The 23287-nt window shown below is 40.6% G+C and overlaps 1 protein-coding gene across 1 annotated transcript in view; it reads left to right on the forward strand.

The window, feature by feature from the left end:
- rab6ba (RAB6B, member RAS oncogene family a) overlaps nucleotides 1-23287 on the forward strand; it is a 75659-nt gene that overhangs the window by 39033 nt on the left and 13339 nt on the right. Inside the window, exons 3-5 of the mRNA XM_080473792.1 lie at nucleotides 13296-13349; nucleotides 13653-13758; nucleotides 15810-15921. Coding sequence (XP_080329918.1) covers nucleotides 13296-13349; nucleotides 13653-13758; nucleotides 15810-15921 — 272 coding nt within the window. The remainder of the gene's footprint in view (nucleotides 1-13295; nucleotides 13350-13652; nucleotides 13759-15809; nucleotides 15922-23287) is intronic.

Raw genomic sequence — 23287 nt, forward strand, 5'->3', positions numbered from 1 at the left:
TATGTCCCCTTTAAATCGTGATACCATTCACACATATTCAAAACCAAGTTAGTGTTGTGTGAAGCTGAGGCCCACCAAAGCAGATTTTGGTTGAAGTGCAGGGGGTTGTCAGACACTGTACGGCTCACACCGACAGTCAATTCAGATCCTCCCATAAAGCTCGTGTGTAGATGATGGCAGGAAGCTGGAGTACCTGTAGAAAAGAAAAGCGTGCTAAACTTTAATCCATTGTGCCAACTAATGGTCATAATATGGACAATCGGTTGCTTTATTTGTATTGTTCAAAATATTTCAATGAACCTCATTAACTTAAAGTTACTCTACCAGAATCCACAAAGGAAAAATGAAAAATGTAGGACCCAGTTTTAGTTGTTGATGTCCATCTCTAGTATGTTGTCAAAGCCTTTCTGAAGGAAATTCGTCATTACACTCATACAAACATGTATTTCCAGAATTTATATACATTTACATACTCCAGTTTGTTGACATCACGAAAATTCCGATAATATTCCTGAGCCATTATTTACACAAGATCCCGTTTGTACACTCGATCTCGCGGGCAACTGTGGGTTGGAAATCTGTGGAAATTAGTGGTGTACCTTTGGAGTGCTGCTTTCTGACTCTTGTCATCGGAATTGCTCAAGGCTTCCCAGATAAAGCTTTTCAATCAAATGTCAAGTTGCGTAGCCATCTTAAACATACAAGAAAAGCAAAAATTACCAAATTTGTGGGTTAACACAAACTCTGACTCCTGGTTGGATATGAAGCCACACAATAGGTCTGAGGGTGTTTCCCTCTGGTTCCAGGAGACGGTCTGACATGTGACTCAGCGGGCATTTCCTTACTTCTGCGCTGTACATCTGATGACTATTTTATTTTGTCATTCACTTCAATGTCTGACAGTACCATGTTTTTTTTTTGAATAGTCAAACCAGCTTGGTTCTATCATCCAGAGGATGATTCAGTGAGACAGTAAGTGAAGTCTCAAAAGTACCTGTAGGTGATTAGAAAAAGCAAACAAATACATACAGGTGAATCTGACATCAGTTAGAAATCTAAGCAGTGATTTAAGGAATAGGTGGACTCTTGCAGTAGATTTAACCCAAACATAGGTGGCGCTGGTAGATCTGCATTGATCATTTAATTAAATCGAGTTGGTGATTAAACTAAAATTTTATTTCAGAATAATTTTCAGAATCAATTAAAGCCTCAGATTAGCAAAGGCTGTCAACACACACGCGCATGTGTTTATAAATGTATGTGTGTGTGTGTACACACACACACACACAGTGAGGAACATAAGTATTTGAACACCCTGCAATTCTGCAAGTTCTCCCACTATAGAGGGGTCTTTACATTTATTTACATTTTTAAATAGTTAGTTTTTTCTTGCTGCACATAAGTATTTGAACCCCTGAGAAAATCAGTGTTAATATTCGGTACAGAAGCCTTGTAATTACAGAGGTCAAAGGTTCCCTGTAGTTCTTGACCAGGGTTGCACACACTGCAACAGGGATGTTGGCCCACTCCTCCCCACAGATCTTCTCTAGATCTGTCAGGTTTCGGTGCTGTCACTGAGCAACACGGAGTTTCAGCTCCCTCCAAAGATGTTCTATTGGATTTAGGTCTGGAGATGGGCTAGGCCACTCCAGAACCTTGATATGCTTCTTACGGAGCCACTCATTGGTTCTCCTGGCTGTGTGCGTCTGGTCATTGTCATGTTGGAAGACCCAGCCACGACCCATCTTCAATGCTCCGACTGAGGGAAGGAGGTTGTTGCTCAAAATCTTGCAATACATGGCCGCATTCCTCCTCGAAAGGCAGCCCCAAAGCATGATGTCTCCACCCCCATGCTTCACAGTAGCGGTGGTACTCGTCCTTCTTTTTCCTCCAAACACAGCGAGTGGAGTTCAAACCAAAAAGTTCTATTTTGGTCTCATCTGACCACATGACTGTCTTCCATGCCTCCTCTGGATCATCCAGATGGTCAGTGGCAAACTTCATACAGGCCTGGACATGTGCTGACTTGAGCAGGGGAACCTTCCGTGCAATGCATGATTTTAAACCATGACGGCGTAGTGTTCTACCGACAGTAACCTTTGAAACTGTGGTCCCAGCTCTCGTCAGGTCATTGATCAGCTCCTCCCGTGTCGCTCTGGGCTGATTCCTCACCGCTCTTATCTGTGATAACCCACCAGGTCAGATCTTGCATGGAGCCCCAGTCTGAGGGAGACTGACAGTCATCTTTAGCCTCCTCCATTTTCTAACAATTGCTCCAACAGTTGATCTCTTTTCACCAAGCTGCTTGGCAGTTGCCCCGTAGCCCTTCCCAGCCTTGTGGAGGTCAACAATTTTGTCTCTGGTGTCTTTTGACAGCTCTTGGGTCTTGCCAATGGAAGTAGTTGGAGTCTGACTGACTGTGTGGTGGACAGGTGTCTTTAACGAGCTCAAACAGGTGCGACTAATTTAGACTAATAAGTGGAGTAGTGGTGGACTTTTTAAAGGCAGAGTATCCGGTCTTTGAGAGCCAGAATTCTTGCTGATTGGCAGGTGTTCAAATACTTATGTGCAGAAATAAAATACAAATAAATTATTTAAAAATCATACAATGTGATTTCCTGATTTTTTTTTTTAACTTGTCACTCACTGTGCAAATGCACCTATGGTGTAAATTTGAGACCCCTCCATAATTTCTAAATGGGAGAACTTGCAAAATCGCAATGTGTTCAAATACTTATATTCTTCACTGTATACACACACACACACACACACACACACACACACACACACACACACACACACACACACACACACACACACACACACACACACACACACACACTTTATTACTTTTTGCTTTTTGACAAAACGGTTACTGGTAAACACTTAAGATAACAAATATCAAAAGTAGTTTAAGTCCACAAAGCATTTAACACAGAATATTCTATTGACCTTAGGATATTGAACATTTATTTTATATAAAATCCCTATACATTTTTTCTCACAAATGATCCAACCTGTGCTCCAGTATAATAAAAAAATTTTTGAGTCTTTTTATTTTTGGACTTTATTAATTTTTACTAGTATTGATGATGCGAAGATAAAACAAGTAAAAAAGGACTGGCTTTTATCTGAATACATTCTTTTAGTTATTTAGATGTAAAAACTTTAGATGTCATTTCAAATTAATATCTCCAGTGTTTGATTTATGGTGTTATTGTTTTAATTTGTTTGCACTATTTGCCGTTTTTCTGTCACTTTGGTAAATTGGCTCAGGTTTTACTTTAAATCTCTGGCACCGCAGTGAGCCCTATTATCTAATACGTACCAGACCGTATTGACATCCATATGTATGGATGAGGCCTGAGATTCATGGACAGTAAACGTGACAGTTTCCCACATTGATTTCACACAATAGCCCACTCTTGAGTATTTCAAGTGAACGTCGGCATCTGTTGTTGCCTGCAGCCCTTCTCTCTCGAAGGCTGCTGCTGTAACTCCCAAACCTGAACGCAGCAGGATAAATCACGGCTTTGAAACCTAACAGCCGTCTGAGTGGCCACCGGATGCACGGAGGGGGGGATGCGATTTTCCAGACAAATGGCTGTCTGCACCAAAGTCGTCGTGATGAGGCCCAACGGGGCAGAGAGCTCTCCTCTTGTTTGCTTTTTCTGCCGTGCCCTCTCCTCTTTTTTTTTTTTTTTTCTTTAGGAGGAAAGCCGGCATGTTAAAGCAGACAGATAACATCTGCTTATTTAATGAAGTCTTCATATGCAGTTTTAACAACAGTCTCTGCCTTCCATGTCTATAAGGGCAGAAATTGGGAAATCAAATTCAATTAAATTTTATTTGTGCAGCACTAAATGCAAGACTGTAATTTTACAGAGAAAAACTACCAAAATACAAATGATTGTATAATTTAGTTGAAAAATAAAGCAAGATAATTGCACCATTAAATATTAAGTCCGGAGAAACCGTATTTTAATTCAGTTTTTTTCCCCTCACAGCTCGCAGGTTAATGATTTTGTTATGAGCACCATGACCTCTACTTTCTAACCACCAGGGTGGGTGTGTGTGTGTGTGTGTGTGTGTGTGTGTGTGTGTGTGTGTGTGTGTGTGTGTGTGTGTGTGTGTGTGTGTGTGTGTGTGTGTGTGTGTGTGTGTGTGTGTGTGTGTGTGTGTGTGTGTGTGTGTGTGTGTGTGTGTGTGTGTGTGTGTGTGTGTGTGTGTGTGTGTGTGTGTCATGTTGCCCTTTTCTGCCCCATGTCTACGTGTCATTTTTTTTAAAATCCGCATTGCTTGGCAGGTGGGGCTGCAAATGATTCTCCTGCCTTTTTGAGCTCCCTGAGACCTTTGAGTATTAATTAGGATGCAGCTTGCATTACGAGAGTGTGAGTGTTTATGCCGCGGCTCAGCGGGGGGGGGGGGGGGGTGGGGGGGCCTCAATTTGCCCAGCGAGGGTGGAGAAACGATGTGAGCACAGCCTGCAGAAGACATCTGCCCTGATGAGAAGATTTATTAAGCCATGCTTCCCAGGCTTACACACACACACGGGGATCGCCAGCAGTCTGTGTTTCCATGTGCGTGAAGCCTTTCCAACAGATGGAGTTCAGTTCTTTTTCGACACAACCAGCAGTATATTTTATAAAGCGAAGGCCATCAGGAAGATGAAACCGAGCGTGGCGGCGGTGGCTTTCGTCAGCAGGAGGACGCTCGCGAGGCAAGCCTCTAAAGCAGCAGTCGCCTATCAAGCAGCTACCCACCCGAAAGAGACGGAGGCAGGCGTCCTCACTGCCTGGCGGCACATGCTAAAGGGCTCAGAAGCCTCTGGAGGCACAACGCTTTTGTCAGCCGCAGCGAACCTGTCAATCAGGCTCGGCCACCAGACTGATCGCATCTGTCTGCTCGCCCCCGAATATTCTGCTGCTTAGTGGAGACTACTGCTCCAATTTGAAGTATTGGACATGGTAACCAGGTCTTCAGATCTCTTGTGCTGCACACTAAATTGAAAATGTAATGTTGGTGCAATATCAATATACTCAATATACATATTGCAAAAGGCAGCAGTGCAATGTTAGCTGCTCTTGAATGCCTCGCAGGTCTGGGCATTGCTGCAGTTTTAGAGTTAAATACTAATACTGTATATACTTCATTTTGCACTTCATATTTACACTATATATCTATATTCATATGTGCAATACAAAAGTTAAATCAAAATTTTAGACAAACCACCTCGTTCAATGTTTTTTCTTTATTTTCTTGACTATTTACATTGTAGATTCTCACTGAACGCATCAAAACTATGAATGAACACATATGGAATCATATAATAAACAAAAAATTGTGAATTAACTCTCAACATGTTTTATATTCTTCAAAGTAACCAACAGCTTTGCACACTTCTCTTGATGAGCTTGATGAGGCCCGTCATTTCTCCTGGTGGCATTCTCCTATGCGTCAACCACTGTTGTCACCAGACTGGTGTTTGGTTGTGGTGTTACAGTGTGGACAGGTGTGTCCCGTCGATACAGAACTGCCCTACCCTTATAGTACAATGACAAGTCCATACTACCTGAAGAATAGGGATGGGAATTGAAAACCGGTTCTTGTTTAGAAGTGGTTCCCAGTGTTTTAATTCCTTGGAATCATTTGTCAACGATTCCCTTATTGATTCCAGCGGGCGCGAATGATGTCACCACGTACGTTGCGTATCTAGCATACATAAGCTACGCAACGTGCCCGGCGACATCGTTCACCAGTGCAGCCAGCAGGAAACATGGTGTCCAAGCAGCACAAACGCTCAAAAGTTTTGTTAAATTTCATGAGAAAGGATGACAACAGGGCAACTTCATAAACATGTAAAGTGGATTTTTCATCGGAGGGAGGAAATGAGCAAACGGGCATTTTTCCCCCTGATGTTTTCACAATGACCTGATGAGTTGAAACTATTATAGATGCATATTATTTTGTCTTCTCCTCTATTAAGTTGTAGTAAAAAGCAGAGTGAGTGGTTGTTTGTATAATTTCAGCGTGCTGTGACGTTGTACAATCATCACGAGTGCAGCCTGCTGCCTGGTGGAGGAAAGCTTGATCACAAACAGATTTGCTACCTCCGCTGGTACAAGCAGAGTAATCACCTTCTGTGTGTTGGGAAACTGCTGTCAAACAGAGTGTCGTGAACAAATGCCAGTATGCTCGCTGTGACTCAGGTTTTGTTGGTTTAATGGCGTCCCTGCCAGATTGAGGACCTTGAAAGGCCCGGTAGGAGCAGCTCCAGCAGTGGGAGGAGCAATGAGCTGGTTTTCTGCTCACACTGAAGCAGCAATAGCTCAGGGGAAAAATGTACAGGGACATATTGACTGATGGAGCCTCATGTTTGCTTATGAATTAACATTTGCAAAATTCAGATGAGAGCTCAAAAGAAAACGATGATATGGCTTCGATCTAGCATCTCTTTCACAGTCTGAGTCTGATGTCTTTTTGCACGACAGGATAATGAAGAATAACTTGATCCAGCTCTGTTTCGTAAATGTTCTTACTCTGATAACTTGATTGTGGAGTGACTTGCCATATGTGGCCCGTCTTTACCACCAGGGCCCAAAATCACAGTAACTGGAACAGTTTTGTTGATTTGAAGGTGGTTCTTTAGGCTTCAAGACCCATCACAGGCGACTCAATGACCTTTGTTGATGGTAATGTGATTTAATGGTTGACACCTTGTCATTTATCTGTGATGACCAGATCGTCTGTACAGGCTGAGCTGGAGGTGTTAATGGATGTTATTGTAAAGTGGTGGATTCATTTTCCAGTTTCAGCCTCTGTATGTATTTGCTTTGATTAGCTCTGTACATGTTTGCTATGTTCCAACTTAGAGGGCTTTATGTGGAAAAATAAACAAATCCTTATGTCACTGCAGAGTTACTATTCCATCAACATCACATTTTTGAATTTGACTTGAAATGTCATGCTTCAAATGATGAAATAAATGGATACTGTTAACCTTTAAAAGTGCCAGAGTTTACTTACTTGTAAAGTAACATTATGTCAAACTGCTGCTCTTTAAGGCTGTAAAAGTTTTTCTCTTTCTTTTTTTTTTTTTTGTCTGCAAAACAGCAAAAACTCATTTTGGCAAACTTGTCAAAAACTGACATTGACAGGTTCAGGTCCCCGTACGTTCAGGTTGTGTCCTTGAACAAGATAATGTAATACACTTCCTGCAGGGGGAAAGAAGTGCTGTATGTTCTTTGACGCATCATAATAAGTTGAACATCACTTGGCCCACCTGGCTGACGTTGAATACCTGATCTACAGATTGATGACGGAAGCTGCAGTCCCTGCAGGAAGCGGGTCCGTCACTGGATACTGTGGTAGCTTAAAACTAAAGCAGTCTGGAGTTTGTATGTTGCAATCACAATCCAACTCACGATAAGCAAATTGAACTATTAGATGTTGCTATGAATATATTCTCAGATTTGTACTTCTGAATAACTCTTTTCCTTCTTGGATCCAATTTTAACCAGCCTTTTGTTTTCCTTTTGAATAAACTGAAATACTATCCAGGCTGCCTCTGTTATGTTGACATGCAGAGCAGGAATACATTTTGCATGGGAAAGATATAAATCAATGCATTTGAGTCTTCTGCAACATGTACATTGCAAATGTTGTGTCTTCTGTGCAGCCCAGTCCCATTTGAATTGGAATTACATGTTTCCTCATCACTACAATATCATCTTATCAGAGTTTTTAAATACCAAGGTCTCTTGTAGAAATAAAATCAAACCCACCTCAATGTTTGTATTAAAAATGTCTATAATACATAAAAAATGTAACACCACTGAACACAGGGCTCTGTAAAAAGCATTTATAGCCCTCGTTGGCAGCAGCAGCAGTTTCCTGAGCGGTTTGCTCTGTCTTCTAACGAGGTGCACTTGTTAAAAATTCAAAAAGGATATTAATAATTTCTCTGGATCTAATCTGTTCATGTATAGTTGCCTTTGTGGGATTCTATATTTGAACGGGAGCCCGGATGAACCAAATGCACCTCTCTACTTTTAAATGTATTAAACCTTAAAATGGATTTTATGAGGATTTTTTTTGTAAAGTAACTTCAACCTAACTGCAATGTACCCCATCTTTTATTGGTACCTGCAGCAGAAAGACTTAGAGGGGCGTTATTGGAAGAAACACATTCAGTTTGGAGGTGAAGCAGCGGAAAACTATAGATTTATATTTACCTCACATCACCTTGCGTTCTAACGTGAATTCTCTGAGGCTGTTTGGTTTCATCTTCGCTGTGCTTCATCTGACTCAGCCTCAGAGAGCATAAATGACGTCTTGTCCACAAGCCAAGCTCTCTCAGTTGGTCCACTGTGGTGCCTGGTATCGCCACGGAAACCAGTGCGTGATCAAGCTGCTGATGCCCAGTCTTGTTCAAGTGGGCCGTGGGCATCCTGCTGCACTGCCTCATGTACTCAAACACAACGTATACTGTACACACCGGCAGGATCACATCTCGTGTACCCTTGCATGTGGCAGTTAACAGTGAGACCGAAATGAAGACCGCAGTGGGCATCTTCACGCCTGGTGTTCGCCTCTTGTGTTTAGACGCATTACTTTGTCACATTTTATTTTGGGAGACTTAAAGGAGTGATCGCCTGGTATTCTCACATATCCAGTCTCCCTTGAATTGTCTTTTAATCAATTCGGAAAATATATTCAGAAAAACAAACATAGAGCTCGTTCTGACCCTTTTTCATATGCCAACCTTCTCTCACGAGAGCACACGTGAGAGTTTGACTGGCACGGGCGTTAGGTGTGCGTTCATTGACTGCAGGGAAATGTCAGTCATAACGATGGCATAGCGGTCTTTTGCTTACATGAAAAATAAAGATTTAAAAAAAAAAAGATTGAAGAGCCGGTGTATACAAACATCCACGCTGCAGAGCAACAACAGTGTATAGCACAGACCTGCAGGGCGGCTGGGAGAGTCGCAGGAACATTGTTGTTGTACATAAATTTAACAGACGTGGGTTTATGATATTAGCCTCCTGTGTTGCCGACGTCACAGGGACACAATCAGAACCTCCTGTTTTGGAGTGCGCGCCCTTGTGTGCGATTTTTGGTGTGAACAAAGAGTCCAAACGGAAAAAACGCAGGCACTTTCAAACTCCAGATTTTCAGGCAAGATTCAACTGAGGTCCTAAACACCAATATACACGTCAAAATGTGATTTCCAGGTGATGACTGCTTTAAGTCACAGCTCAAAGCAAATGTTTAAAAAAAAAATAAAAATCATCGCGCACTGGCTTTATAATGGTCGGTGCAAACGGTCTCAGCTCTCGGTGCGTCTGAATGCCTCCCAAAGAAACACACAGAAGACCAGTAACCGCTGCTTGATACTCAATAGATATCAGTAGAAAAACTGTAACAGAGCTTTTGTACCTCCAGATTTACTCATATCATATAACGTCATACGTCATGAATTCTGGCCCACTATGCTTCAGTGCACCACAGCAAAATGAAAGAGTGACAAATAGATGAGTAAACTGCATGATACTTTTTTTTCCTCCCAACGCAGTACGCAAGCATGTCTGACTCATTCAGCCTTCTACACCTACAAGTTTCACTTGAACTACAAGTTTACTTTTTAAAGCTTTATAGTGAAGTTGAGCTGGAGTACAATTTACTGAAAGCACACATGAGAGGATCAGAATTTGTAGAAACATTTTTAAAATATACATAGCTGTGTTTTATATTGGTCTAATGAACCTTTGAACACCTGTACTAGGTCTCGCTCTTCTCAACCAGCACCCCTTAATGACAAGACCCAAATCAAGATTATTTACATGACATAGTCTAACAGAACACCTCAGTTTCACAACACACACACAAAAAACACGTTTGAAGATCAACAACAAAACAACCCTGGGAATGGAGATTTAGAGGCTGATATTTCCCTTTTATGCTGAATCAGCAACATTTTAATTAAAACTTTTCAGTTCAGTAACTTCAGACTTGAGAGACTCAACCATGTTTTCAAGCACAACTATGAAACCAAACTGATCCCGTCTCAGATGTAGTTTCAGAATGTAGGTCCACATGCAGACTCAGCAGGTTTTGATCGCTTCGAAACTCACTGAAGTTTCTCTTTCTTTGTCGTGAATAAAATTCATGAAAGTCATATTCATGTGTTTCATCATCCTCGGCGACGACAAATAAACCTCGTCTCTTCTTCTAAAGTGTGAAATAGCTGAAATGGCTTTTCCACTCCCATTAAAATGAATCTCTGCCACTCACTGGTAAGGAGTGTCATCAGGCAACAATTCTTATCTTCACATCATCTGTTTTGCTGAAGCAGATGTCTGCAGCCCACAGACGTTGATAATGATCAACTAATAAGAATTCTACCTCCCACAGTTGAACTGAGCAGCACATTTTAAAATGTCTTTGACATGGATGTTGCTGACATTTGATTCTTTATCTACACATTCCCTGTAAAACATCTCAAGGAGGGTTGCGGATGTGCTCCAGATGTGATTTACAAGACTCACAATAATATTTTATTGACGATTATTAGGCATCAATCAAGAGAGAAATGAAACCGAGGCTTTAATGCCAGGTATAAATGAAAACTATTATTGCCTGTTGGTTCAGCTGCACTGAGTCCTGCCAGCCGGCTTTGCACAGGGCAGCCAGAGGTCTTACAGCCCTTTGAGCAAACACCTGGGGACTGCTGGGTAATCCGGAGTCAGTCTTCCACAAGCCCCCACTGAGCCCTCTGCACCTTCACTCCTTTTGGCATGCACACTGCGACCGCAGGCATCTGGCAGCGTGGGGGCAAACTACGCTCAGTCCTGCAAAACATAATGTTCCTATAGGTATTCACGGTGCAATCAGTCTATAAGAATATTGGAAATCTTTCAAAAAAGAAAGTTCCTCTTTGGTTTTGTTCAGTTTGCTTTTGACTGTGTGGATGTTTTCTATGCCTGCATTGTTTTCCTTTAGAAAAAAAAAAAAAAAAAAAAAAGACATCCTTTTGTTGGCGAGATGCCAAAGTTCATTTTCACTCTTTCACAGCAGGCCGGAGAAAATCGAGCACAGCGAACAAAAACTGAGCTGCAGTTTAATGTCGATTTCCTGGTTGTGCTCCGCGAGAGCCAGAACACCTGATGCTGTAACGGCAGGAAGCAAAAGCAGAAAGCCGAGGGCTTGGCTGCAGAGAGCAAACATGGCTTGTAGAGGGAACGCGGTGCCATCTGCCTTGTGACACAATCAGGGAGTGATTAATCTGCAGCGTGCCGTATGTTGGGATGATGATGATGACTCATGATTACGAGCAGCACATTCAAGTGTAAAAACCCACCAGTGACACATTGAACTTATACAGTTGCTCTGATTATTTAAGTGAACTATTTGCACAATATAGCAGACATACTGTCACTCGGCTGTGTTTGAAAATCAGCCTGAAGATATTCCACTTCAAAATACATTTCAGTCAACAGTGTGCTCACACTGAGCATCATGCGACCAATGAGGAAGTCAAATCAAATGTATTTGATCCTCACTGAAACGTTAATGTGAGATTTATCATGCAGATTAAGTTCTGATGCTTCTCATACAGATCATATTCAGGATCCAGACGATAACTTCAGCTTTTAGTAGAATGTGGAAATGATTACGGTAATATATTTTTTTGAGCTAATTTGAAGCGCAGATTCAGGCCACGTGCCGAGGCAGAAGAGATTGAAGTTTGAGTGAGAGCCATGTGGATATTAAACCAATAAGAAAGTATTGAGATCTATAATACGATCTAGATATATACGGTGACAACTGGAAGAGGGAAATTGTCCTTCCAGGTGGAGGTATGTGCTCTCTGAGTACCTTCTTGTTAAGCTCTGCTATTTGCTTTTCTTTTGTTCATACAGTTAGGAATACTGTAAATATTGGACATTTTACTGCTGCTGCTAATATCTGTATTTTTTCCCAATCTTGGTCTCTATGTTTCTATATATATATATGTAATTGCTCTAATTGTCTATTTATATATACATTGTCTATTATCCTGACACAACTATGATGTCTTTAACTGCCTTGTATTTTGTACAATGTGGGACGTGGATAATTCACATATGACATTTGAGAGCGTCATAAAAAATAAAATGAATATTGACGCCATTACCTATAGGAAGCAATACATCAGTATACAATATATCAGTAACAGATATTTCTACACTGCAGTTTTTTGTTGCCAGCTCACTCGGCTGCCCAGTTTTCACTTTAACTGCAATAAGGTTGGTATATTTCAGAGCATGATTAGTTAATAGTCTAACTCGTGTAAATCCACAGATGTTGTCATATTATTTTCTCGGCGATCTCCAAAATCTTTTACTTTCCCTGTGGGAGTTTTTCAATTTCACTGCGTTTGGGTTTATTTTCGCTACTCATCAGTGGGAACTCTTCAACTCTTCCAGTTACTCATGAAAACACCTTTTTTTTTTTTCTATTAGAGTGACCAAAATTGGTCAAATCTGGCCTCCAAGATGATTTAGTGCATAAAAATAACCAATAATTCTAATTTTGCAGTAATTGTACCTACTGTTACTATTGATTTCAACAGGGATCACACCTTTCTAGGGATGGTGCTAGAAATAACGAGCAGTAAAAGCGGACTTATTTCCACCAAAATAGCATTAGCACAGCCCTTTAATTGGGATGAGTTTGTGAAAACACGCAAGCTGAAGGCAGCAGAAACCATGTGGTCAGAGAAGTGACAAGAATAGCCTAAAGAGAAACGCTGAGTTATACAGAACGTCAGACGTTTCTGCAGATTTGGTGAAGAACAAAGTCATTTGTTGCATTTTTTTATGCAACAGAATTCAAGGAGGAAAAAGAAATGGCATGATGTTGAAGGTAAAAATGTTAACGTTTAATATTTAAGTCATGTAGACTTTACTGCTGATAACTGAGAAGTATGTTGGCAATGAACTAAAATGAGTGTGACGTTCCCGCTCTGAGGTCGAGGATGTTTTGGAACTTTAAAAGTTCTCAGAATTATTCCACTAAACTGAAAGAAGAATGTCTGCAAGGACTGTTAAAAAAAAAAAGTCTATAAAACTCCTGAACAAATGAAACCTCGGGGCATGATGTTCGACGTGATACACGAGCACGAGTCCCCCGCTGTCCTCTTCACCTTTATGCATTTTCAATGTCTGTCATTCAATTCCTCCGTGTTTTCTTTTCTTTTCATGGTGTTCAGAGTGACGTTGATCTTTGAACGTCTTCTGTCTTTCATCCAGGCCACAATTGGAATTGACTTCCTGTCGAAAACCATGTACTTGGAAGATCGGACGGTAAGGATCTTTATTATAGCAGTACGATGGCGTGACAGAGATGCAAAATGTGTTTATTTGTGTTCACCTTGCTTTCAGCTTACAGAAGTAAAGTCATATTCTCCGGTTTGGAATGAATAATACCGTCAGATATGAGTGGTGTTTGTCTGTTTATCCTGGAGAATTTGTCACGGAGCAGCACGACCTTGGAAAGGAAGGTTCTGCTTGTATAAATGATGGTGAACTGTGAGTGTGTGTTTGTTAGGAGGGTCTGTGACTATCTGAACAACCTCAGCCTCATCGGCTTCCTCTCTCTCACCCCAGGTGAGGTTGCAGCTCTGGGACACGGCGGGACAGGAGCGCTTCAGGAGCCTCATCCCCAGCTATATCCGGGACTCGACCGTGGCCGTCGTCGTCTACGACATAACTAGTCAGTGCGCTGCACCCTTCACTTTTTACTAGGAATGTAAATATTTATTGATAAACATTTCCCAAACATATTTCCGATGGACAAATTGAATCCCCCCCCCCCCCCACAATGAGAAATGAACAATCTCATCAAACTCCAAGAGGAACTGGTGAACGAATACATATATATAGTATTTAGGGATTGGATCTTTGTTAGATATCTTTTCCTCTTTCCTAAAAAAGCGTTATCCATGAGTCATTGTGCTTCAGCTCACTCTTCATTTCTTACCTTTTCTTGTTTTCATTTGTTTGCCTTCATGAATGAAATTCTCTCTAAACCTAAAACCATTAAATCAGCATGAAAAAATGTATTTCATGAATTGACTTCAACCAACTTTTATTTATATATATAACTATTTATAGTTATATACCAACCACTAACATCGACCATCCGGGTGTAAATAGACAAAACATTGAGGAGAAAGTATTGCAGAGTTATCAAAGGAAAAACAGTTTTGTGTCTTTATTGAATTCGGCCATTAAACAAGAATTTTTTGCTGGAAAGAGTGAGAACATTTAAGCTCGTAAATCCAAAATGATTTTTGGAATCAGAATAAAACCTGAAGTCTTTGCAATAGAATAACATTTGAGACAAAGATTGTACGACTTTCAGTCCTAAAAACATTGGGGGGGGGGGGGGGGGGGGGGGGGGGTTTGAATCCGCAATCCACAAATGTTTCTGCTCATAAAATAGTTGTCTTTCTGTAAGATTGGCAGGAGTTACAAATCAATTTAAAAGGCTTCAAGAATTCATTAGTCCGTAGTTAGACAGACTGGCCAAAGACCGAGACCAGTAAGTATTGTTACTTCTGTAGTTGAGGGGATTCAGTTGTGTGTTGAATTGAAATTTAAATTCATTTAAATAATATTTTTAGATATATAAGTGCAATGTCCAGACACCATGTCAGCCACTGGTAATTTTGCAATTTCACTCTGTGCTTTATCAGTGTTCTGTGACAGGTTCAGACACACTTTGAAGAAACAATAGACCTGGTGTCACGACCCCACCGAAGAAGCCGCTGCCCCCAAAACGCGTGGGAATGTTGACCTTCAATTTCAGCCAATGACACCGCCTACATTGGCAGCTGTGCAGACAGATGCGTCTACACCACTGGGGTCCGGCCTTTTTCCTGGAGGGCCCCGGTCATATTGTCGACATATTTCTGCTTCAACACACCTGAATCCCATGATCACGTCATGACCAAGCTTAAGAAAGCCCATAAATAACCCCTCGTTGTAATGGATCTCTGGGTTACAGAACTCATCAAGCGACTAATCAGACTGCACAATTTGTCTGTGTCATGGTATAATTTCTTTTCCAGCAGTAATACAGCCAAACTGTATTCTGTTGTGACGACGGTCCAGTTTTGAACAGAAGAGAACCTGGGCATATATGGGAATGGTCTTACTGTTGAACATGTATTATTTAATATCAGGAATCTAGAATATTCTCACTTCTTATTAAAAGCTTGCAAAGAAACAAAAACAGAAACACTCGCTTGTCTTTAGGACATGACTTTTACTCCCGATTCCGTGGAGAAACATAGTTTAGCCTTCCAACTCTGTTGCCCACGTTCTCTTTTTCACCTTGAAACTGACAGACGAGCCTTTTCTCATTAAACTCTCCGTCTATGAATGTGATACCACCCTCAGTCTGCACACAAGTGAACCTGAATATTCAACGCACAAGGCAAGGTCAAAGGGATTTATTAAGACCTTTAACATGCTACCGAGCTGGGAATGTACAGTGCTGCACATTGATTGATTGTGCATTTCCAGTAGCGTGCGTCGCAGAGCTTCATCTCTTAGAAAACTCACGATTAGATGGAGCGTAAAGATTAAGTTGGAATTATTTCAGACTGATTTAGTTGTGTGTTTATGCTGATAAATACACGACCGGTCAATTTTAAAAAGCAAGACAATTAGTTAAAGCCTAATAAAATTACAATTAATGCTACTAATAGTTTCAGAAGGCCTGTGGTGATTCGCATTGACTTGTTTCTTTCTCAACAGACGTCAACTCGTTCCAGCAGACGTCAAAATGGATCGATGACGTGAGAACGGAGAGAGGAAGTGACGTCATCATCATGCTGGTCGGCAACAAAACAGACTTGGCAGATAAAAGGTATATAAAAAATAAAAAAAACCTTAAACATACCTCAAGTGGATGATAAACAAACTCACCTACATGTTAGCACTGAGTACACCCCAAGAAAGACTTTTCCAATATTTCAGGTAGTTTTTTTTGTTTTTCTGGTATTTCTACTAGTTGTTTCTTTGTGATATCAGTTACTATCACACAGCCTCTGTGTGCTGAACTCTCCTGTGAAAATCTGCAATGTTTGTTGTTACAGTGTTTTTTCTCGGTTTAATTGTACCTCAACAGATTTAATTGCTTTTATTTCAATACATTTGAAAAAAGTACTCTACATAGTTCAGATGATAAAGATTATGTAATAATTACAATAATGCAAGTTTGAGACAGTCAGACTGAGTCAATTTTAACAAGATTATTTTAAGTTTGGAAACTATTCTTTTAATAGAATATACATTTGTCAGCTCATAAGGAAAAAAAATTTTTCTTTTATAAATATTATGAGCTTTGCAACGAAATCAGAAATGTTTATTTCTACTTGATTATTTCTTGATTTATTTCTTCTTTAGCCACATGTGGCTCCAGAGCTGTAGGATGCAAACCCCTGAACTGGTACATTTAGTGATATTTGACTCTTCCTTACAGTGTTAATAGCATCTCTACTTATTTAAACTCATCCCCAGATTATGACGACACTATGCAGTGCTGCTTCTCCGGCCTGGTGTCTGTATAGTCTTTAAATGTTTTTCTTTTAATCAGTCTGTTTGTGATTTCTGAAAGAAGCTTCAACTTTGCTCAGAAAACAAAAGAACTGTTAATCCAGGAAATACGTGATGATTTGAAGCAGGTTTTTAGTGACGATGTTGCATAAACAGTCTCATTCAAATGACACAGCAGTCTGTGGTGCGTCGTCATGAGACATCCTGGCTGCAGTAAGATCTAATAGAAGGCCCCTTATTGGAAAAGGTATTGCTGAACCTTCCCCCCCTAACTTGTACTCTTGTTTCACATTTTGCCTTTAAGTCAGCCTTTCCTATTTTACATGTCGACGCCATGGCAACCGTGATGTGCCGAGTGTCAGCCTGTCAGTCACCCGAACCGAAGAGCTGCAGAACGAGAGCCGATGGAAACATCAAGCCCCTCCTGCAGAGGAAGATGATGTGATTACACATCGGGGCGTCATTCTGAATAAATCTGTGTCTTAATGAGGCGGAACTGATTGTTGTGGGCCTAATGCAGCTTCGCTTTGATTTAATATTAACGCCATCTCAATGTTATAGGAAGGACTGGCATGAGAAATTAATGTTTGCTTCACAATACTTCAAACATTCATGAATTTGCGCCTCAGTTTAACTGGTGATGTGCAGTGTTATTGTGATTATGGGGGACAACGCTGGCGCTGAAAACAAAATAATTGCTTACACGAGCACATTTCTCACGTTTTGGAGGCACTGGAACATCATCGGCTGTGCGTCCACGAGGGAGCATTGTGTTTTATGCTTTCATACTGTACATGTAGGCAGATGGTGCGTCTGGAATGGTATGATGAGAAAACGCTGATGAGACAGGATGTTTAATAAAGCCGAGACGGGGAAAAGAAATTGATCTGAAGAGCGGCCGCTTAGAGAGACGTGGTGAAACTGAAATGGCACAAAGTAGAAATATACAGCGCTGGAAGAAAGAGGAAGGAATAAAAAGGAGCTCTGAACCATAAAATTACTTGAGTCTCAGTGCCAAAGTGTATTAATGGTGCATAAGTACAAAATGTTGGCTCGGGACAGATTTGAGATGTAAAGGAATGTTAAAACAGGCCCACCAACACTCCATCTAATTCTTCTCTACACCGGCTTCTTCCTGATATCTTCCAGAAGCATTGAAAATGTACTATAACTTACCAAAGTGATCAGTTTCTAGATTTACAGAAGAATAACTCAGGCTTGTGTCCATGTTAAAAAAAAAATCAAACTACAATCTAATGTTAGAGAAATATTGCCTCATGACCCGTCATCAATCTGGGCTCGTAAAAATCTATATTTTCATCAGCAGTGGCTTCTGACACATTATACATCCGTCGGCCACAAAATCCCCCCAAAAATAGCAGGGATTATCTTGTGATATAATCTCCTGTTTAATATTGTGCAAGTTACATAAAATGTCTAATTATCAGTTATTCTTTGAAAATCAGTGAAGTTATTGAGTATTATTATATTGTATTACACGAAATATAATATATCTATCAGTTGGTGGGAGGAAGATGCTCTGTGAGCTGCATGTCAACTGAAGTTACATCATCAAGTTATTGATTGGATGAACACGCACACATGACAGCTATTGATTATTTATTGCTGCAAATGCATAATGGAGAGCTTCTTCCCCAGTAAATGTGTCACTAAATGACGACAGTGTAAACGAGATTCTTTGGTGCTTTTGCTAAAACCAACAATCATCACAGTGACCAGGACTTCGAGAAAAACAGCATTTCTTCACATATTCTGATCTTCTGACAAGCAAAACATTTTTTATTCAAATATTGACCTTGTAGCGTCGCATTATGTAATAACGGTGCAATATGTAATAATGTAATAGTCATATGGTGCAAAAGTCATTATGTAAAAATGCCGCGTTTTGTAATAACTTGTTACGTATTGCAACAGTTATTACAAAATGTGGGTTAAATGATTAAATACACTGAGTGGCACTTAAAATCTGATTTATATTTCTTCATGAAAATAGAAATGGCTGGCGGAAATCCTGATTGGCTCATAACTTTAGAAATCTACCAGCCACAATGGCAGGTGATTTAAAAAGTTCAACCTGATTTAGAGCTGCATTCTACCATCGCTCTGTTGGCCGGACATGAGCAAAAACAAAGAGTGACATATAATTCCAGTCCAACTGAATCTTGATTTTTTTTTTCTCATTATTAAACATAGAACCATGTGCACAGATGAAGGGCAAGATTTATTACATGATGCACCAAAATATTACACTTTCTTAAAAACAAAGTGGAACACCCACATTCTGTAATAACTGTTGCAATATGTAACAAGTTATTACAAAATGCGGCAAAGTTTGTGAGAGAATGCGATTAAGAATATTATTACAAAATGGGCAGATTATTACAAAATGTGGCGCTATTACATAATGACTTGAAAATGTATTCCATGTTGCACCATTGTTACATAATGCGGCGCTGCACACCTCGCTGGAGTTTCTTAAGTCTTGATAGGTAGTCATCAGAGGTGGTGGTGTTACAATAATGCATCGTCACAACACTGCAACACGAGGTGTGAGGCAGCGCAGTAACAGTCGGTGGTTAAAAACAATGGGTTGGAAACAGAAAAATTAATTGCCGCTTATTAAAGACCCCAGCCTAGATTCAGTCTCGTCTGAAAGATGGTGGATTTCTGGAAAAATATGCTGGATCCACTCAGGTCAAACCTTCCAGCCTTCAGGATTCAGACAGACAGTCTGAGGAGTGTGTGGCTGTTTCAGCCACTGCAGTATGAGGCAGGTGGTTTTAACGCTGCAGCTGATCAGTGTGCACATCTCCAGACAACACTGGCTTGTTTCCTCTCAGAACAGTACTTCTAACACGAAGCGTGAATACACTCTGTGTTATTGCTCTCGTCTGTGGCTGCAAGTAATGACAGCAAAGAGACGGATCTTTTAATTTGGTTCAGACAGAGGCTGTTTGAAGTTATGGTCTGTTTGTTCGCAGGAGACATTTATGACGATGCTACTTTTTTATTTTGTTGCACAGATAAGGCCGACTTCCTCCTTTCTGCAGCCGTCAAATCTTCAACGGTCCATACTAAATGTCAGTTTTTACCTCCTGGCATGGCTCGTAACTTAATTGTTGTTTCCCCCTGCCCAGTAACAATAACATTTACAGCAGCACAGAGTAATTCACAGTTCACAACGTGTCAGCGGCTGAAGGGAAATGCTTGTGATGGCAGTTTTCTGGATGATTCTCCCCGGACCTTTCCATAAAAGTTCATTTCAACTCATAACAGGAAAGCTTTGGTTTCAGCCTAGTGTGAAGCTGTGTGTCTACAGTCAACCATCTTAGCATTGGAAAGCTTTTCATTCAAATATGTTTGTTGTTTTTCGTTTGTTGCGTTCAGATTATCATTATAAAATATTCACCAGAATGAGAGCAAACATCAAAAATAACTTCTGTTAATCGTACTGCTAGAATTCTTTTTGAATTGAGCTCGTGGGCTTGATTTGGGCCAGTCCAGTTTTGTAATGTCACGTTACACCTCAAGCTCGTAAACCAGTTGAGGAATGAAGATGATGGCAAACTGAAAAGCAAAATGTACAAATGTAGAAAGACTGAGAAAAGGAGACTTGATGTAACAACAGTAACTCACAAATTGCCTCTTAAAACTTCAAAAAAGCGTTGCATACAGTACCTTACCCAGTATATTTTGAGCATGTACTCAAGTCATCTTTTTTTTCAGGTTTGTATATGTTTTGCGTTAAGGTTTTTCAGTGCTTTGTGCAGTGAATTCATTTAAAAGTTATGTTGGCCTCCAGCGAAACTGTCCCCCTGTTTAATTTGTGTGTAATTTACCATCCCTGTAATGTAGCTGGCTCTTACTGTGGCCTGGAAGCTAAACCTCCGGTGAATACTCTGTGGTGACGGAGCAGCAGCTCGTTTAAAGCATTAATATCACCTTTCCTAATTTGCTTTTCCCCTGAAGGTAAATCTGCCTCATTGCTGAGCCAACAGGAGCCCGACAACTTTTCACAGAAAAAAAGCCAATTGACATTTCACTCCTGCAGGTTTGGGCTTCTCCCTCTTGAAACATCAATGTATTAAGGAGTCATTCTCAACCTCGAAACCCTGTGATGGTAGAACAGCTCTATAATGCATCATGGTGTGACAAATATCTGAAACATGAATAATGAAGCTGACACAGATTTACAGTTGGAAGTCATTAGAAATGGGATCATATCGAATTGAATTTCATTATCTGATATAAATTTTGGGTCAATGCTGTTTTCATCTGGTGAAACTTTGTTGTTCAAGTCAGTCATACTTCTTCTTTTTTCTTTTTTTTTTTTTTTTTGCTGATCTGCCTTGAGAAGCAGCACTGTATTAGATTACTGAAGTGTAGTGGAGCTGGAGTCTCATGAGAGCGTTCACTGTGTTGGTTTAGTCACTCGTGTGTGGCAAAGCTTTTGACAATGCTCGGTGCATTGGGGAGGTAAAGCATGCAAAGTTTAGCTGCTGCACAGTCTGGAGTGTGTGCAGCAGACACACAGCAACACCCCAGGCTCCACTTGGCTGGGGTGCAAAACAGCAGGAAGAATCTCAGGACTTTTCTCAGACCACTCAGCAATACAGATCTAAGACCGTTATTGTAATGTTAGTTGACACAGAATTCATTCTTGAGAACTATATATATTAATAATTGATAGTTGGTTTTGTCCTCACAGTCATAGGTTTCCAATTGGGCCATCTGTCTCTATCCAGCAGTGATTCCAGCTGCTCGGTAAGGAAAGTAGCTATTGTCTATTCTAAAAGTCACTAAGTGACGTCAACACAGCATTTGTGTTATTGGCCGTCTGCATGTGATTGTAATGTACACTGTGGAGGAGAAGAATGACAAGGCTGAAGTTGGGAATGATGGTGAATATGTTAGGTTCTGTAAATCCCTCCCTGGCTGGAAGCCATCACGATCAACCAGCCGCTCTTCATTTGCAGTCTGGATGTGAAAGGAGAGCATTTCTTGCTTGGGGGGGAAGGGAGGGGTGTCTACAAGAGAAGTGGGCTGCACATGTGTGCTTGAGGCCAGGTATGGTTACTGAGAATCTAGCCCAGATGAGATTTGTTGTAAGATTTGTGATTAAAAGTGAATAAATGTTTAATCACTGATGGATTACAACACTGCTCCCTTATGGTTGAAGTTGGGAGCACAGGTTTTTTTTGTTTTGTTTTTTCTGTTCATGAAGGTCGATAGTTTCCTTTGAAGTTGCACATAATGTAGCTCTGTGAGGAACCTGAAATAAATTCTGGATTTTTTTATTCAGATTGTGTCTTTTCCTTTGATTAAATTTGCAATATATCAACTTGCTTCTAGTATTATATGAAACCGTAGTGGATTTCTGCCACTACAAGCATTGACTTATCACTGTCTTTTTATGTATGAGTCTTGATGTGGTTAAAGCACCCAAACACATTATTTTCTTCTAGCATGCTCACGCTGGACTACTTCAGATGAAGACAGGAATTCATTGTTATACTTTCATTCGGAAGTGAACGTTTCTCACAAGTTGTAAAATATCACAATTGCTGACAGTGTCGCCAGATTGGGTTGGTTTCCGCCCAACTGGGCTTCGTGAGGAACTTGTTTGTGTTACCTTATTTCTTTGTTTATTTACTGCAGTTGTACTCTTTATTAAACACATATAATGGTTTTACGGTTTGGGCTGGTCTTTTTTAAACTGGAGGCCACTGATTCAACTGAGCTCTTTCACAGAGTTCAGAAGGAATGTGACTATAATATTTATTTTCTGTACTACATTTTCTATTGTCTTATCGCTGCTAAATGTTAAAGATGTTTGTTGTGCTCCTGCTGGCCTTGAATTGCAGAACTACGTGAAACCCTAAAGTCAAGTAAAGATACTCTGACAATCTGAATAATTTTCCCACAGAGATATCACTTGTGAAGACATTATTATTTTTAGTGGCCTGAAGTTATCATATTAAGAGAGAATACAAGCAAAAACAAAGCATTCCTAATTCCAAGACCCACCTAATATCACATATTTCCATTCTACAGATATTGCTTAGCTGGCGTGTATAAATGGAGCTGGGATGCTTCGTACATCCGTTATGCAGCCAGCCGCCTGTGTGATGATGAAAAAGCCCTGTTATTGTTGAAGCTGGAACTCAGACGTAGGCATCCCGAAATAGTCACAGAGACACTAGTGCAGCTCTGTCAGGTGGTGTTATTATGTAAATACATCTTCAGTGCAAGGTTTTCCCAGCAGAAAGTTGCTCATCCAGGCTGCATTTCCTCGTCTTCTGGGCTGTGATGCCAAGGAGGCGTGAATAACCCGTTGTATAGATATATAGCATTGCTGTGTGTCAAGTAACGTGTCCACCTTGGTGCACTTTGGTTTGGTGTGACAACCTGCTGATAGCGAAGCACTTTAAAGGCGATGCCTTCAGCAGAGCCAGGTTACATCACCATTTTCCCAGGAAGCCCAGGGCAGGTTGATATAAGCCGACTGTCTAAAACAAGGTACTGGGCTGTGCAGGTCTGCAGAGTCAGCAGGACTGCGGTGATCTCTCTGTTTGTGTCTACAGATACCTGACGAGCTTTTCTCCGCCAGAGCCAAACACTCACTGCCAGGGCCATTAGCGTGTTAGAAAAATCAT

The sequence above is a fragment of the Lipophrys pholis genome, assembly GCF_963383615.2.
Source record: "Lipophrys pholis genome assembly, chromosome: 10".
Taxonomy (NCBI): Eukaryota; Metazoa; Chordata; class Actinopteri; order Blenniiformes; family Blenniidae; genus Lipophrys; species Lipophrys pholis.